The following is a 17,711-nucleotide window of genomic DNA, read 5'->3' on the forward strand; positions in this document are numbered from 1 at the left end:
ACCCTACCACAAGATTAGATTTCAAATCTCATAGCAGTTGAAAGATTTGTGCCCGAGTAGCAAAGTGGGGTAAATGTTCTCTAACTTAAAGAGCAGCAGGGGAGCAAAACCATTATTTCCTAAGGAATCAACGAGAAAGCAGCCAACTTGAATGAAAGTGAAGCTCAGTTTTCCAAATGGCTTTTGATCTAATATGGCTGCTTTAGATCTACAAAGTAGAGCTAAGACAAATCTTCTTGCAAGTATTTTCTTCAGCATTCACTTCTGGGAATACTGATGTTTCAATGCTTTCCAGATATCCTCTGAATATTTTCTGAATATTCACAGAAAATCACAAGCAGTATTTGATATCCAGTGAGATTTGATTTCAGTATTTGATCATTAACATTATGTCAGCAAGTCTAGTAAAAGTATTTGGTAATATTTGATAACTGGGATGCATTGATGGTTTGTTCTTTACAGTATTTGGTGGGTGACATACAAGTCTTTTTTTTAAAAAAGGTAATTTTATTAATCTAGATTTCCAAGATAGCCTACAAAAGAGAACCATAAAACAAATATAAAACATCAGAAACAAAAGCAGTTATCGAGCCACGTTTTAGACATTTTTTTTTAAAAAAATTGCTCAAGATTTTAACTGACATGCAAGTCTTTGACATGTGCATTAGTATTTAGTACAGTTTTACCTTGCTTTTTGAACAGCTTAGTTCTCAAACGTTTTGGCTCCCGAACGCCGCAAACCCAGAAGTGAGTGCTGGTTTGCGAACTATTTTTGGAAGCCGAACGTCCGATGGGGCTTCCACGGCTTCTGTGCTTTGATTTCCAAACCTTTTGGAAGTTGAACGGACTTCCGGAATGGATTCCATTCAACTTCAACAGTACGACTGTATTTGATTACTTCCGATATGTCACAGTTTGCCACCTGCCAAAATCAAAACAGACAAGATGTGAACAAGTCTGAAGTACCTGACTTGTGAAGTAAAATTTGAGGTGCGATTTTTGAATTCTTACTTGAAATTTCACATAGTAGTAGTAGTAATAATAATAATAAATTTTATTTATACCCCGCCCTCCCCAGCCAGGGCCGGGCTCAGGACGGCTAACAACCAATAATAAAAACAAGTTGAATGAAAACAACTTAAAAACAAGATTAAAATACAACCTTAAAATGCAGCCCAGCCTCATCACAGGAGAAGAAAGGAAAAAAGAAAAAGGGGGAGGGAATCAAATTGACTCCAAGCCAAAGGCCAGGGGAACAACTCTGTCTCTAGTAGTAAAAGTAATAGTAGTAGTAGTAGTAGTAGTAATATATATCATTTATACCCTGCCCATCTGGCTGAGTTTCCCCAGCCACACTGGGTGGCAGGTTGAGTTTGGCAGTATTTGAAAAATATGTCAGATTCAAATTATTCCTTTCAGTTCTCCAACAAATTATTCCTTTCAGTTCTGCTCCCTGTTCACGCATTCTGTGGAAAAAGTCTCTTCTGTCACATATCAAGCATGCAGAGCCTACGTATATGAAGTTTGTACAAACCAAGGTTCCTTCACAAGTTGTGCTGAACGTGTATGTGGGGGGAGAGCTCCTGGTTACCACCCTGTGCCCCCTTTCTATGTGTGTTGACTGTGCACAATTCTACTCAGTAGCAGCCAATGGAGCTGCACAGGTGAGGTGGCAGTGCCACCTAGTGAGAGGTGGAAGGGCAAGGCATCAGAAGTTTGGCACAGTGGGGGCACAGCACAGATGCCATGGCAGGAACATTGGGTTGTCTCCCCATAATGCCCGCACCATGCCTAGCTCCTTCTGCCCTGCCCTTCCACCTCTCAGTAAGCAGCTTCGCCACACCATGTTCAGAGACAGGAGAGCAACACAGCCTTACCAGCTACTCCTGGTCCTACTAACTGGGCATTAATAAGCCTTCATCCTACCTCACAATTCCGATTTGTGCCACACCCTGTCCTGCTGACCTTCAGCAAAAGACCGGAGGGTTTGCGATGTACCAGTAACTCATACCCTCAGCTTATTTTGGCTGAGAAATGCCATGTTAAATATGCACCGGCTTACAAAATAAAAATAATTTTAAAAATGCTGCGGATACCAAAGAGGAAAATAACAAATTTGTCACAGCAGATTGCACAGATGTTTGTGGGATGAGCAATGGAGTTCTCAGCCCCATTGTGAGAAAGGAAGAAATGCTTTGGGGAAGGGAGAGAGGGCACGGAAACTGCCATGGTCTCTCCCGTGGGCACTGGGTTGGAGAAGGAAAGGCCAAGGGGGAAAGCTGAATGAAATACCCCATTAATCCCTTCGTGAAAAGCTTGCTTTAAGAGTGTTCTTCCATCCAGAGCAAAGTCCCTCGGTTAAGCTGAAAAAGGCCCTCCGGCTCCTGAGAAGAAAAGAGAAGAGGACTCTCTGCTCAGAAGGAATCTCTCAGCATTAGTCACAATAATCGAACACATTCTCTCTTAATCACCAGTAAGAGGGAAAATGTGTTGTATAACAGTCTGAATGCTCTGGTGCTAGCCAAATCCTCCTCCACAGAGTTCTCATTGGTTAGGGATGCACAGACATTCCTGCAAAATGAACTGAAAGGAAATAAACCAGCCCAAACAGCAAACACATAAACATGCCTTCCCCTTCCTGTCACCTCTGCTCATCCCTGAACTTTCTTCAACTCTTTTGGTATTTTGCTGGGTGGAAGGACAGACATGCACATTAGGGCAGATGGGGCATTGCCTGCTCACCTTACTTGCAGCCAGTCAGCAAGTGGCTGGGCACACAGCTTTGGTTTCTGTAAGGTCCACAACTGACAACACAGGAATGCATGATCAGATTTCCTGACTTTTTTTTTTTTTTTTGCAGTGAAACAGGGCTCCAATTTTTATTAGAGCAGGCATAGGCAAACTCGGCCCTCCAGATGTTTTGGAACTATAATTCCCACCATCCCTGACCACTGGTCCTGTTAGCTAGGGATCGTGGGAGTTGTAGTCCCAGAACATCTGGAGGACTGAGTTTGCCTATGCCTATATTAGAGCAACACTGGTGAGGGACCTCCTGCCAACCTAGCAGTTCGAAAGCATGTCAAAGTGCAAGTAGATAAATAGGTACCGCTCCAGCTGGAAGGTAAACGGCGCTTCTGTGTGCTGCTCTGTTTCGCCAGAAGCAGCTTAGTCATGCTGGTCACATGACCCGGAAGCTGTACGCCGGCTCCCTCAGCCAATAAAGCGAGATGAGCGCCACAACCCCAGAGTCGGTCACGACTGGACCTAATGGTCAGGGGTCCCTTTACCTTTAGTGAGGGACAGGGTGCTTAATTTAGAGCCGGCTCTACTGTTAGACAAAGTGAGGCAACCACTGAAGAGCGGTAAATGCGGAGGGGTGTCGTGCAGACAGAGCTATGTGAGCCACATGGCCTGAGCGGCCTGCTGCCCTCTGGTGTGGTGGAGGACTCTGCCCCATTGTCAATGTTGAAGTAAGAGCCAGCTGCAAGTTAGGCTGGCATTTGTACATGGAATGGGAGTGACCACATCTTGCCCTTTGTCTCAGTCAGCAAAATGTCTTGGGCTGGCCCTGGCTAAACCCTCTCCCACATTGCATTTCCCATTCTAAATCATGCCCACCAAGCTGCTACTAGTCCTCGTGGCGGGAGGGGCTAAACATAGGACTGATTCAGGAGCATGTGTTATTTCCTGTGCTGGGCGGACACTTCATTGGGGGAAACAGCATGGGGAAATGGAGCAAAAAGTCCTCTCTCCTTGAAAACCAGAGAGACAGCGGGGGAGAAATGTCTGGAGATCCAATCACAGATCTCCCATTCCATGTCAATTTTGGCCTTAAAGTTGCAGTTCTGCTAACCAGGGATTTGCTTAATTTCCACTAACACCTTCAATAGGATTGAAGCCACTTAAGTGCATTCAGGGTACCAGCCAAGGCATGTCACTTTCTGGTTCACTGTGTTTTTTTATATTCTGTTGGAAGCCACCCAAAGTGGCTGGGGCAGCCTAGTCACATGAGCGGGATATAAGTAGTAAATCATCGTCATCTGAAAATGCATCATTTGAAAATGGATTGTGTAGGAGCAAGAAATACAGAAAGAAGGAGGACACCCAATCTGGCAGGCTTGACACAAATAATCCTGAAGTGCCGTTCCACATATGGCTACATGTACTAGGTGGATGAAAGCCATTTTCTTTTGTTGTAGCATAGATAGGAAAACTGGAGCAAACAGCATTAAACTGTGTCAGAAGTGTGTTCATTCCTCTACGCTCGGAGTCCATGTGTCAAACATTTCATTAATGCCAAATTTGGGTGAACCATTCCATCAACAAGTCTCCAGCATTTGGCAATGATTAATTTAGCCGCCACAATTAGGTATATACAGGCAGTGACTGTTTTACACGTGTCTGATTGATGTGTGATTGTGCGCACGCTCATTTCCACGGACCCAGAAGTGGCTGGAAAAGGGGGTGTAATGGGGAAGGGGCATAATGGGGCTAGCTTATGCATGGTCCACCAATGCAGGCGGGGGCCAGGAATGCAACCTGGAGCTAGGTTTTTACGTAACCCTGTTACAGATCGAGAATCAAAAATAAAAAGAAGAGCAAGTTTGAGGTCAGATGAAAGTTTCCGATTAGCTATGCATTCCATTTCTTGGAACACTTTCTGTCAAAACAAAGTAGCTTTGGGATAGGACTACCACATATGGAAGAAGCCAGGGGCCCTTGCTCCCTCTCCGGACTCTAATATCCTACAAAGTTGTGATGGATATAAATACCAGTCCTGAGTAAGCTTAATTGTATTTTCTTTTACCTTGGCTGAAACTGCCTTGAGGGGGTCCAGATTGCTTGCCAGCCTTAAATATGGGTCCACCAACATCAACCCTCACAACTTGTTTTTTCATTCCATCATTAAAACCTGGTAGGGTTTGAGAAAGAACTTTGCAAAGCTTAAGAATAAGGCCTGGGTCTAATGTCTCTTGGTTATAAATTGGTGAATCAAAAGAAGTTAAAGGGCAAGCAGTCTGTTCCGAGAATGTTGTGTTTATGCTGCATCTGACATACAGTAAAGCCCTTGAGGAGATTCTGTCCCTGCAGGTGACTGTCGGCTAATCCTCTCCATTCCACACTGCGCTTTCTCATTCAGCTTGCTCCTGCCACCTCATGGGCTCAGTGAACACGACTTTCAACCAGAGCTGGAAATGCCACCCAAAGACAGGATTCTGCTTCTGCAAACCAGGCGTTGCAGGCCCCAAATGCGACCGGTGCCTCTTGGGCTATTGGGGATTTGGAGAGAATGGCTGCCAGCCTTGTGACTGTGCCAGAGACTGTGACAAGCACACTGGAGAATGCCTCAGCAAGTAAGCAAACTCCTTATCACAAACTGATTATGTGCAGAATCCCTAGGCTGGTTCAGTCCTTGTTTGGGATTAGGATATTTTTTTTAATAATATTTTTTATTGATTTTGACATATAAATTATAAAACGTATCACAAAGCTTATCACTTATACAATCTTTTTGGACTTCCATCAGCACCTCTGATGATCCACCATTTTAACCACTTCTCATGCATTTCTTAACTTTATATTGCCTTTACATCTCTTAACAAATCATCCTCCGCCTTGTCCATTTTTACAATACTTCTAATAATACGCCTCACAAAACTTCTTGCAACCCTACAAACGTCGTCTGTTCTTCACAATTACTTTTCAAATAGTCCGTAAATTTACTCCAGTCTTCCGTGAATTTCTGGTCTTGCCGGTTTCGAATCCTTCCTGTTAGTTTATCTAATTCTGCATAGTACATTAACTTCAGGGATTAGGATATTTTTGCCTAATTGAAGGATACAGAAAATATCAATGCATCTTTCTGCACAGAAATCACTAACGATTGGTTCTTAGAAATGTTCCTTGCTTAACTTTGCTTATCAAAACTCTGGAGCTAGCATTACCTCTCCGTCACTGAGTAGTAAGTGAATGAAGCAGAGGCTACCTTGTGACTAACTATCACATCCCGTGATCTAAGTGCCATTTTCATTTGTTCTGTTGTCCTCTTCCCAGTTACGACAACCAGGCTTTTTTCAATATTCCCATTGGTGGAAGAATCCCTGACCTTATTCAAACACAAGCCAATGAGACTGAAGATGAGTGGCAGTGGAATGACCACGAACAAGGGTTTTCTGCACTAAGACATCCAGGTATGGATTTATATTGTTGCACGACAGATGCCAGTTATTACTTTTACAATTTAGTGGAGCGTTTTAGATTTACAGAGTATTTGTCATAAATAATTGTCTGTAGTGACTGAGGGGTACTTGAGTCTGATCTCTGACTTGCTTTTTATTTAGCATATATATTAATTGTGTGATAATTTCCATGCAAAGTGTTTTGCTTCCCACTTAGAAAGCTTGGCTAGATAGGGTGGTTCACTTTTGCCATTTAAGCATCATATTTGCAGTTAAATGATTTCTCTTTAAAATGTATTTTAATAAGACATACTCACCTTCTTGGGCAAGGTTCTTGGACCAGATCTAGGCATTCTTGGAGGAAATTGATTTTCTGGATCCATTTCAATCGGGGTTTAGGCCTGGTTTTGGCACAGAAACTGCTTTGGTGGCCCTATGTGATGGGCCTCTGTCATGGCCTTTTAAACTTTGTGTGTAGTATGTATTTTGTCCTTTTATATTCTAAACGGCCCTGTGATCCTTACTTAAAGGGTGGTACAGTATAGAAATTTAATAAATAGATAATAAAATAATAAACAATAGCAGCAAAACATTCCGATATTTGAAAGCGTATGTGCATGTGTACATGAAAATAACTTGATTTCTCTCTTTGCCAAACTCACCCAACCCCACTTTCTTAATGTGAACCTCCTCCTTCAACACTGGCCTGCGATTCCGTGGCCAGAAAAGTGTGTCTGCAAAGAAAGGATACTAGGAAGCGTCACCAATTTCTGCCAGATGAAATATGCTTACGGTAAGTGAGTAAAATACCTTCTCCCATTTAAATGTTGCTGTTGTTGTTTAGTCATTTAGTCATGTCCAACTCTTTGTGACCCCATGGACCAGAGCACGCCAGGCACTCCTGTCTTCCATTGCCTCCTGCAGTTTGGTCAAACTTATGTTAGTAGTTTCAAGAACACTGTCCAACCATCTCGTCCTCTGTCGTCCCCTTCTCCTTGTGCCCTCAATCTTTCCCAACATCAGGGTCTTTTGCACAGCGTCTTCTTTTCTCATAACAAAATTTAAAAAAATCCTTCCAGTAGCACCTTAAAGACCAACTAAGTTAGTTCTTGGTATGAGCTTTCGTGTGCATGCACACGAAAGCTCATACCAAAAACTAACTTAGTTGGTCTTTAAGGTGCTACTGGAAGGAATTTTTTTATTTTGTTTTGACTATGGCAGACCAACACGGCTACCTATCTGTAACATTCTTTTCTCATGAGGTGGCCAAAGTCTTGGAGCCTCAGCTTCAGGATCTGTCCTTCCAGTGAGCACTCGGGGCTGATTTCTTTAAGAATGGAGAGGTTTGATCTTCTTGCAGTCCATGGGACTCTCAAGAGTCTCCTCCACCTATTTAAATAGTGGGAACCAAATGAAGCCCCAGAACATCTTTCCTGCTGCTCTTCATCTTTCAAAACTCCAAAGTCTGTAGCAGAGAAGCCTAACGTCTGCACAAAGTAAACTCGGATACTTAATGCTCCCATAAAAATAACAATTACAGATGATGCACATCTTACACTTATTTTACTTACAGAATTGTATAAATAAGTGGAGAGAGGCAGAGTGCCAACTTGAATAAAATATTGGAGGAGGCCAGGTAGGCCCTGCTCTGCATAATGAATCACAACACCCCCACACACCCATTTGAATAGCACTGCCCATCATTTTTCAGGAGGCAGCCCCCCAAAAAAAAATTTTTTGGTGGGGGGGCAAAGGGACCTCAGCCCCTAGGAGTTGGCTCTTATGGAAAGCGGAGTAAACTATATATTTTCCTCCCACCCAGCCAGAGCTGCGTTCAGAAGCTTACCTCGCTTTGTGAAGGTGGTATAAGAGTTCTGGGATACTGCCAGACCCTCTGTGCCTCCTTCCCAGAGCTGGAAAGGAGGTGGGAGGGCTCTAGGACCCTGCCACAGCCCTTCTACACCCTCCCAAAAGCTGGGCAAGCAGCCCTCTGCCTTGCTGGGTAGGGGTGGTTCTGGATGTTCCTGGCTTCAGGCATCTTTTTCATGCTTGGGCCCCTGGAATGAAGCCCTCGCATAAGATGTGCGTTGCCTGTATGAGATTGAATTTCTATAACTTTATTCGTCTAGATATTGTGTTATGGGTTGGCATTTGTGTTTTATGTTGTGATCATTTGATACAGGGCAGTATATAGATATAATTAGCAAGCCATGTTGTTTATCCCTAAGACAAACTATCCAAATTCTGTGACAGATCTCCGAAGGCAGTCTGCTAATGCATTCATGTATTAACTAAGATGTGCTATAGCCACGCCAACCGACACAGCAAAATAAATTGCCCATTGTGTAAAATTAATTGTGTTTCCTTTCATGCTCTTTGGCAGTAATAAAAGCAAAGATCCTCTCCGCTCATGACAAAGGAACCCATGCAGAAGTCATTGTAAAGGTCAAGAAGGTTCTGAAATCGGGAAGAGTGAAAATCACGAGGAGTAACAGAAGCATCTATCCTGAGTCTTGGACCAACAGAGGGTGCACATGCCCGATTCTTAATCCTGGTAAATATTTATCCCTGGCATGTCCATGTAGGACAGGAATTGTCTCCAGCCTGAAACCCTGGAGAGCTGCTGCTAGTCAGTGTTGGCAGTTATGAGTTAGATGGAGCAATGGTCTGAGGCATTATAAGGCAGCAATCACAGTTCCTCGATGTTCTTTCTTTTCTCCAGAAAACTGGCATGGCAGTGCCAACCCACCCTCAGTGCTCCATGCCCCAAAAGTACTTTACTGTCACCACAGAGTTCCCACCTGTTCCACGTTAGGTCAGTGTGAGATAATGGTAAAAAGAAGGGACCATATCCAGACAAGGTATTATTTGCTTCAGGTGGTTGGTTCTGTGACATAATCACCACTGAAGACCTACAATTTGCATTGAAAGGAAAGCTCCCATTGGAGTAAGTGGGAGCTTTTTTCCTCTATGCAAATAGCCGGTGTGGGGACTGCAGTGGGGGCAAAGAGTTAAAGCTCTCCTATGCCACATGCCAGGGTTCTGCTCTATATCAGGCGTGGTCCTACGCCTGTAATTTACTTTTGAGAAGCCAGTCACAGAATTACTAAATACATGGATGGGCGCCTCATTTGTTTTGGCTCTTAGTGCCAGAGTCTCCTTCCAGTTTCATCACTGTGCTTTGTAATTTGATGCACACTGTCACATAGGTCCTATTGTCCTTTAAACGAGAGCCTGGGAACATGCTTTGGATTGTTTCTTCCATTTAAAGTCAAAGTAATTAGAGAAGGAACTACCGGTAGTTTACTTCTGGGCTTCATCAGATTAGGATGAGCAAATATGTACTTCTGAAGGTCGCAGCAGTCTTGCCTTCATCCCTTGATAAATTATATTGTGCTTTTTTATTGTGACTAAATTAAACACACATCCACATTGACTGAAAGGAAGTGTTTTGTCTAAAATGTAGGGTTTATAACCTAATCACTCACCATGATTAACATGAGACGACTTTCCCAGCAAATGCCTAGAATACCACCACTGTTTCGATTTCCCATTTTCTTTCTGCCCCATAAACTGAGGCTGGAGACAAACAATAGCTTTCTTAAAAGAACTGACAGCAATTTGAAAGAGGGCTTGCTGCTTAGGGTGTATAAATGTACCCTGTTTTCATTTATGGCAAGGAGGAGTTTCAGGGTTTTGTACCATTTAAAAACCTGCAAACCAGTTAGATCTGATTTGACCTGGGACAAAAGGAATGAAGGGAAGCCTCCTTAAAGTGGTTGGTTGGTTTCCAGCCTAACAGTAGAGTGGTCAACTTTCATATCCTGCCAATTTATTTATTTATTTTTATTAAATTTATCCACCACCCTTCATCTAAGGACCACAAGATGGTTTACAAAAGCTCTTCCTTTATACACCTATGGAGTAAGGTAAAGGTAAAGGTACCCCTGCCCGTACGGGCCAGTCCTGACAGACTCTGGGGTTGTGCGCCCATCTCACTTAAGAGGCCAGGGGCCAGCGCTGTCCGGAGACACTTCCGGGTCACGTGGCCAGCGTGACATCGCTGCTCTGGCGAGCCAGAGCCGCACACGGAAACGCCGTTTACCTTCCCGCTGGTAAGCGGTCCCTATTTATCTACTTGCACCCGGAGGTGCTTTCGAACTGCTAGGTTGGCAGGCGCTGGGACCGAGCAGCGGGAGCGCACCCCGCCGCAGGGATTCGAACCGCCGACCTTTCGATCGGCAAGTCCTAGGCGCTGAGGCTTTAACCCACAGCGCCACCTGCGTCCCCCACCTATGGAGTAGACGGTGATCATATTCCTCTCCCTCCCATTAAAATCTTCACTTAGGAGAAATCCAAACTGAAATGATGATGCAGAAATGTGGAGAATAAACTCAAGGTTGGAAAAACAAGAAAGTGAGAGAAATTGAAATTGACCTATTTCTCCACCCCTACTTCCAGACAACCAGTTTATTGAGCTTTCATCCTGATCTGTTTGCACAAATTCTGCAGGAGGTCAGATGTCAGCTGTGATTTATTGAGCCTCCATTCTGATTTGTTTGCGGGGAAGTGAGATGATGCTGTGTCCAGCAAATGTTACCCCACACTTTATGATGCATTGAAAATAATGACAGTCTGGAAGTGCCGAGTCAGGGGTGCCAACTTGAATGAAATATTGCGGCGACCCAGGGAAACCCTGCCCTGCATCACATGACACAGTGCACACACACCATTTGGATGGCAATGCCCATCAACTTTGTGGAGGTCCGGCCCCCTCAAATATTTTATTGCGGTAGCCAAAGTCCCCGCAGCCCCTAGGAGTTGGCGACTATGCAGCTAGTGATGTAATAATAATAATAATAATAATAATAATAATAATAATAATAATAATTTATTTGTACCCCATCCATCTGGCTGGGTTTCCCCAGCCACTCTGGGTGGCTTCCAACAAAATATTAAAATACAATAATTAATCAAATATTAAAAGATTCCCTAAACAGGGCTCCGTTCAGATGTCTTCTAAAAGTTCGATAGTTGTTTATTTCTTTGACATCTGATGTCAAGGCAGGCGCCACTACCAAGAAGGCCCTATGTGAGGGAAAGGCTTTAATGCAACAGTAGGGGAAAGACAAGGTGGAGGAAGGGAGTGGGGATGCTGACACGAAGTCAGCTGCGATTTAAAGCAACAGTAGAAGAAAGATGGAGAAGCCCGGTGCACTCTGACTGGCTCCTCAGATCTGTGTAAACTAATAAAAATACAGTTTGACTTTTCTCACTTGTTTAGCTCCTTGTCCATCTAACAACTATATGGATCTGTCGTGATGATATCCAAACACAACTATTGCATCTGTGAAATAAACATTCATTTATTTATTTAACAAACTTCAATGACTTTGGAGGGTGGTAGATCACTGCCAGTTTTTGATACTGGGTTGTAGATCACAGCCTACTCGAAGTTGGACATGCCTGGACTAGATCACCCTCGGAGCCCCTTCAAATTCTGCAATTCTGATTCTATGAGTGGAGTAGAGTTTTTGAAACAACATCTGTTGGAGGTCCTCTAGTTCCTTATTTTGTGTGTGGAGCAGGGGACCGTCATGACGCCCATCCAGATGTAGAATTCTATGACTGAGCAGGGAATTGAGCACAAGCCCCAATCCAGCACTGTCCTCAATGCCACACTTTAAAGCCCTAAATGACCCCGGTCAAGTGTACCTGAAGGAGCGTCTCCACCCCCATCGTTCAGCCTGGACACTGAGGTCCAGTGCCGAGGGCCTTCTGGCGGTTCCCTCATTGCGAGAAGTGAGGTTACAGGGAACCAGACAGAGGGCCTTCTCGGTAGTGGCGCCCGCCCTGTGGAACACCCTCCCATCAGAGGTCAAGGAAATATGCAGCTATCCTATTTTTAAAAGACATCTGAAGGCAACCCTGTTTAGGGAAGTTTTTAATATTTAATGCTGTATTGTTTTTAACACTCGATCGGGAGCTGCCCAGAGTGGCTGGGGAAACTCAGCCAGATGAGCGGGGTGTAAATAATACAGTGGTACCTAGGGTTACATACGCTTCAGGTTACAGACTCCACTAACCCAAAAATAGTACCTTGGGTTAAGAACTTTGCTTCAGGATGAGAACAGAAATCGTGCTCTGGCGGCACGGCGGCAGCAGGAGGCCCCATTAGCTAAAGTGGTGCTTCAGGTTAAGAACAGTTTCAGGTTAAGAATGGACCTCCGGAATGAATTAAGTATTCGAGGTACCACTGTATATTATTATTATTATTATTATTATTATTATTATTATTATTAGCATGTGGGCTAGTTTAATGCACATGCATACAAGCAGCAAAACAGAAAATAATTTGCAAGTCCAGTTTTGACTATATTTGCATTCCCTTTCTTCCTGAATGTCCACAGAGTGTCCCTTCCTGTCCCTTTTTGTTTTGTTTTGAGCAAGGGGAAGGGCGTCTTTGGGAAAAGACAAGGAAATAATCCACACTCGCCCCTGCTAGTCCCGTCTGGCACTGCATTCATCAGGACTTTCTGCTGTGCGCAGCAGTCTGGCTCCCTGCCCAACCATCTCTGTGCCATTGTACGGCATGTTCTTCCCTAGCTGGTGACAGGAAGTCCATATCTAATCTCATGGCATTAGAGTATAATCATAAAAACTTCATTTATGGTATGGTGCAGTGCAACTGCAGTGTGGGTTTATTTTTAAGTAAAAATAATAACAACAACTGCCTTTGTCACCAACAGAGATATAGCACCTTGAAAAAGAAATTGCCACCTTTCCCCTGCTCCATAAATGTAAAGTCTGATTGGGAAAGCCATCAGTTGGCATTGTTTTAACTGGGCAATATATTACTAGAGAAGGCAGTCCTTTGGTCCATTTAGCTCAATATTGTTGACACGGCTTGGCAGTGGCTCGCCAGGGTTTCTGGCAGGGGACATTAAATGCAAGAAATACAAACAGGATAATTGCATTTTAGCTTGAAATTTAGGCAAAGTAATTTCAGTGACTGCTCACGAAGCTGTTCTAATGATGCACAAGCACCCTTACATTGGTAAGTGAATTAAGGCCTGTAGTGGGGTTATGCCCCATTAATTTCAAGTCAATCTACCTTGTAAATGCAGTGTGAAAATATCATGCAAGTTTTCCTCATATTATTTTTGGAACCTGTAAAGACTTGGGAGCCGTGGCGTTGTTTTCCTTAATATAATTAAGATTCTTTCTTATAACCGGTTACCTGTAATAAACTGCATTGCGTGAAATGTTTTGGCCATTATGTTTATTAAGTTTTGCAGCTGGTGACGCGATCGTCTTTGATGAGGGTAAATAAGACTGGTTCCCCAATTCATTTGAAGAGGTCTCTGCTGTTGTGGGTTATAGTGGAAGAAATGGGGGAGAATGGGTTATTACTGCTTTTCAGGGCCAAATGAGGGTCACATACCCCATACTAAGTGATTATGGCACTAGCCAGCCCAGCCATCATGTCCAGGCCGTGTTGGTGGGGTATCTGTTATTATTGTCAAAGATTCCTCTGCCTAGCTGACAATCAGGCAAATCTATTGCTTGCAGTAGGGATGACTGATCACCCTTTTGCCTTTATTGTGAGGTTACCTAGCAGCCTTCAAGGAGAAATTATCTCTGTGCTAGCATTTCTCAAAGCAGGAATATGATCCTGTGTGCTTAGTACTCTTCGCAGCAGAGGGGAGTCATTTTGGTTGTTGTTTTTTATTAATGCAAAATCCGCTGGTGGATTTAGAGTTTACTTTTTTTCTAACACCTTGCTGTTCTTTTTCCAATCCAGGTGTAGACTATCTGATAGCAGGACAGGAAGACACACGGACTAACAAACTTCTCGTGAACATGAACAGCCTGGTGAAGCCCTGGAAAGCTCACTGGGGGAAACTAGTCGCAGACATGCTTCGAACTGGATGCAAATAATACCTTCACAGACTTTGAATATGTTAGTAATATTGCAGTGAAAGGCCTAAGTAGTTCTCTTGTTGTCTATCAGAACATTCCTAAGGGGAATTTAAAAACAGAATCTCTCTCTCCCCACCCCCGCCATATTTTGTGTTTTAGGGAAGCATCTTGTGCCTTGAGTTCTTTCTTCCAAGAATCAAAGGACAACGACAAAGGACGACAAACAATCCCAGCCCACACAGACTTGAAAACCTCAACCCTTCACTTTGTTTGCCTAGGAATCACAGCTTATAGCTTGCCCACATCGTTTATCCAGAGCTAAGCCCCACCCCCCAAACCAGTGTCAAGATTACAAAATGCATCGCCTGTTGATGCTTTCAAGTCCCATCCTGATACTACTAACGCATAAACTTACAGCTGCTTCACTAAAGCATTTGTTTCAGGGTGGGTGGGTTGCTTTTTTGAAGCAGCCATAAAGGATGAGCAAACAACTTTGTCGAGCTTTGGAGCGACAACATGCTCAACGGTTGGCCTGTCACATGACTCCCGCTTTATTCGGCAATCTTTTCAGCTCACTAAGCAAGCTACAGTTAGAATAACATACGCAGCCTTTGGGGGTCCTTAAAGAGTGTGTACGTGCGCCCTCAGCATTTGCACTGGGATGGAAAGATTCTGTAGATTTATGTTGTCTGTGTCCGAACTTTGCCACCAGAGAAGCAAACAGGCAGAGCCTGTGAGATGGTAGAAGAGGCTGAACGCCTTCCCAGGACTTAGCCCCTTGGGGGATTCTGGCAAGTGTGTGCACTGCATACAGGGAGGGGGGCATGGCTGGGGTCTGATCCTGCAGGCAGGAGTCTCAATGGACTTCACCTTTGTTCTTTCACAGAGCTTCTGGGAGAAGTGGTAGGTGGGGAGAGTTGGATTAGAGATTACAAGGACTGATGAGTGGAGAGTTGGATTAACATCATTTGCCTTCTCTAGGGCTGTTCTCTCAATACGTGCACCAAATCAACAATAGTTCTGGCTTTAACTTTGAGCCCACCTGCTCTCATCAAAGGTCTTCTCCCAGCTTGCCCTCCCCCGGCATCCATTGCACCACGCAAATTTCAGGAGGATTGCTGCTAAGAAGGGCTTGTGCAGCACCGATGATTCCTTTGTGAGGGAAGAATGCAGCCCACAGTTTCTGCATGCAAGTAGTGAAAGAAGTCCTGGAAGCTGATTTGGTTTGGCGTTGGTAGATTCACCAAACCACCGCAGAAGAGGTTGCAGGGCCACTAGACATGAGACAAGGAAACATCGGCTACCTCTGGGAACAGCCATGTGGTTATTCTGACCTGCTCTTTCCAAGATAATATTTGAGTCTCAAGTGCTGTCCTGCTAATATTTCATGTAAAAACTGTTGGGGTTACAGCTGCCAGCAACCACTTGCCTGTGGCAATTACGTTCCGTTTAAGAGCAGGGCTTCTCAAAGAGCTCTCTTCTCTAATATGAAACAAAGATGGTCAACTAGTGCTGCTGGTATTCTCTATTTTCTGTTGGTTGGTTCAAAGAGAATGGCACCATGAAAATGCTTAAGTGTTGGCCTTTAAGAAACGCAACACCTTCTCTTATTGATCTTGCCTTGCTTTACTGATTCAGCTGTGACTCCTGCAGTGCAGAGGATTGGACTACAACTCTACAATTCTGATTTTACAATTCCTGAAGAGTTGAGGCACTTGTGAGCAGGCACACAACACTCATGTAACTGCATTTTGCATCGCCTGCAAGGCTGGCAGGCAGCATTCAACGTCCTGGCTAGTCAAGGCACACAGAAATCTGCACAAAGATCCAAAGGCTACCTTTGCTTGCTACACTGAATCATGGTGTAGCATGTGTGTGTGTGTCTCACAGGCTCATACTCTTTCCCCTCCTCTTCCTGCATAGCTGGCAGATTGAAAGCTTCTGCTTCTGACTAACCACAGTTTACTGTGCCATCTGTGGCTCATCATGACTATGTTAAGTTTAAACAAGCCCGCTGCAGTTAACTATGGTTTGAAGTTGCCTTGTTTGAAACTAACAAGAGCTCATGCCAGTCCAAATGAAAAAGCAAACCATGGGCTAAGCAAAAGCTTTCAAACTACTCCTGGCCCATGAGATGAGAGGGGACATAGGCTTATTTCACTGCAGCCCTGCCCTGCTTGCTCATGTCACTCTAAACCATGTGTAAAGTGCAGCTTTCACCAGACCTGCCACCCCTCGAATCAGGTAGCCAGATACAGCTAACAGGACATGTTTGTCCATTGGAAGAGGCTCAAGATGCTTACAAATATATATATATATACAACAATCCAGACTTGCTGCAGTTACTTTCTTCTGCAGCTTGAGAGCTCCTCATCACCCCCACGGCTGACATCTTACTGAAGGACACACTAGTTGTGCTTTCCCCTCTGTATCTACTTTTTAGTTTGCAAATCACTGCGTGCACATTTATTCCTTTTAAAAAACAAGAAGTTTTTAACATCTTGCAAAACCGCTCAGGCCCATCAGTTCTCTATACAGCTAGCTTCTATTGCAATATGCCAAACCTTTTTGCCTGAGGTCAGTCTTGCAGAGAAATTGCTAAGTCCACACACAAAAAGTGAGTGTACCTCCATGAGCTTGAAATGGTGTTGTCTACAGAAGCCACACCTGGAACATGAAACTTGGGTCACACAGGGCAGTCTATTAAAAAGATATTACAAGGCAAGGAGACTTGCATTCCTTAGCGTTTACAAAGATGTAATATTGACCAGACTGGCTTAACTGTAGGCTTCCATTTGAAGTCAGGCATCCATTAGGGACACATTTTCATCAATTGTAATGGGAGAATAGAAGATGCGTTGCTCAGATATTACTTGTCCTAAAGATTGTGAAGTTGGTTTTGAATGCCACTTGGCTGCAAGAGAAATGGAAATCTAACTTCACTTAAACACGTGGAAAGGTTATCTGTAGGTTATGGGAAACACTGTCCGATGTGAAAAAATGCTCGTACTTAACCACAGGCCAAGGCCTTCTACATACAATTGTTCTTTTATTTAGACTCCGGTATGCATTTCAGGTAATCTATGAGTAGAAGCCATTCCTTCTAGTTGCTCACAGTTTTCATTAAAAGTGCTAAAGTCAAACTGGATACAGTATTGTAAACTACATTTATATTATATTGTCTAAATGTAACACTGACTCCTTCATATTTTGTTATGACAAGAAGCATTCAGTGATGTAAAGAGGCTAGCTAAATATTGCTATAGGTCATCCATATAAAAAATGGATTAACGTAGATCTGCTTTTGTACCTGCAGTTTTGTGGGTACCAAAAAAAAAGGTGCATGGGCAAATAATACTTAGGCTCAAAATCCCTTGACTTACATGGAGTGGCAAAAATGAGTTTATTAACTGGACAGGAGAAATGATGGCAGAAGGATTGGGGGAAGAAAAAGTTATGTTCTTAGAGCAGCCTTTCTTACTCTTGGGTTCCCAGGTGTTTTTGAACTATAACTCCCATCATCCCTAGCTAGCAGGTCCAGTAGTCAGGGATGATGGGAGTTGTAGTCCAACAACATCTGGGGACCCATAGTTGAGAAAGGCTGTTCTG

The 17,711-nt window shown here is 43.7% G+C and overlaps 1 protein-coding gene across 1 annotated transcript in view; it reads left to right on the forward strand.

Annotated features, from left to right (window-relative positions):
- LOC307209452 (netrin-4-like) overlaps positions 1-17,294 on the forward strand; it is a 57,428-nt gene extending 40,134 nt beyond the window's left edge. Inside the window, exons 6-10 of the mRNA XM_079964526.1 lie at positions 5,141-5,354; positions 6,055-6,191; positions 6,904-6,972; positions 8,563-8,733; positions 13,984-17,294. Of these exons, the coding sequence (XP_079820652.1) occupies positions 5,141-5,354; positions 6,055-6,191; positions 6,904-6,972; positions 8,563-8,733; positions 13,984-14,120 (728 nt within the window). The 3' untranslated portion in view covers positions 14,121-17,294. The remainder of the gene's footprint in view (positions 1-5,140; positions 5,355-6,054; positions 6,192-6,903; positions 6,973-8,562; positions 8,734-13,983) is intronic.
- The last annotated feature ends 417 nt before the right edge of the window (positions 17,295-17,711 follow it).

Source organism: Podarcis cretensis, assembly GCF_951804945.1.
Source record: "Podarcis cretensis genome assembly, chromosome: 2".
In the NCBI taxonomy this organism is placed as follows: domain Eukaryota; kingdom Metazoa; phylum Chordata; class Lepidosauria; order Squamata; family Lacertidae; genus Podarcis; species Podarcis cretensis.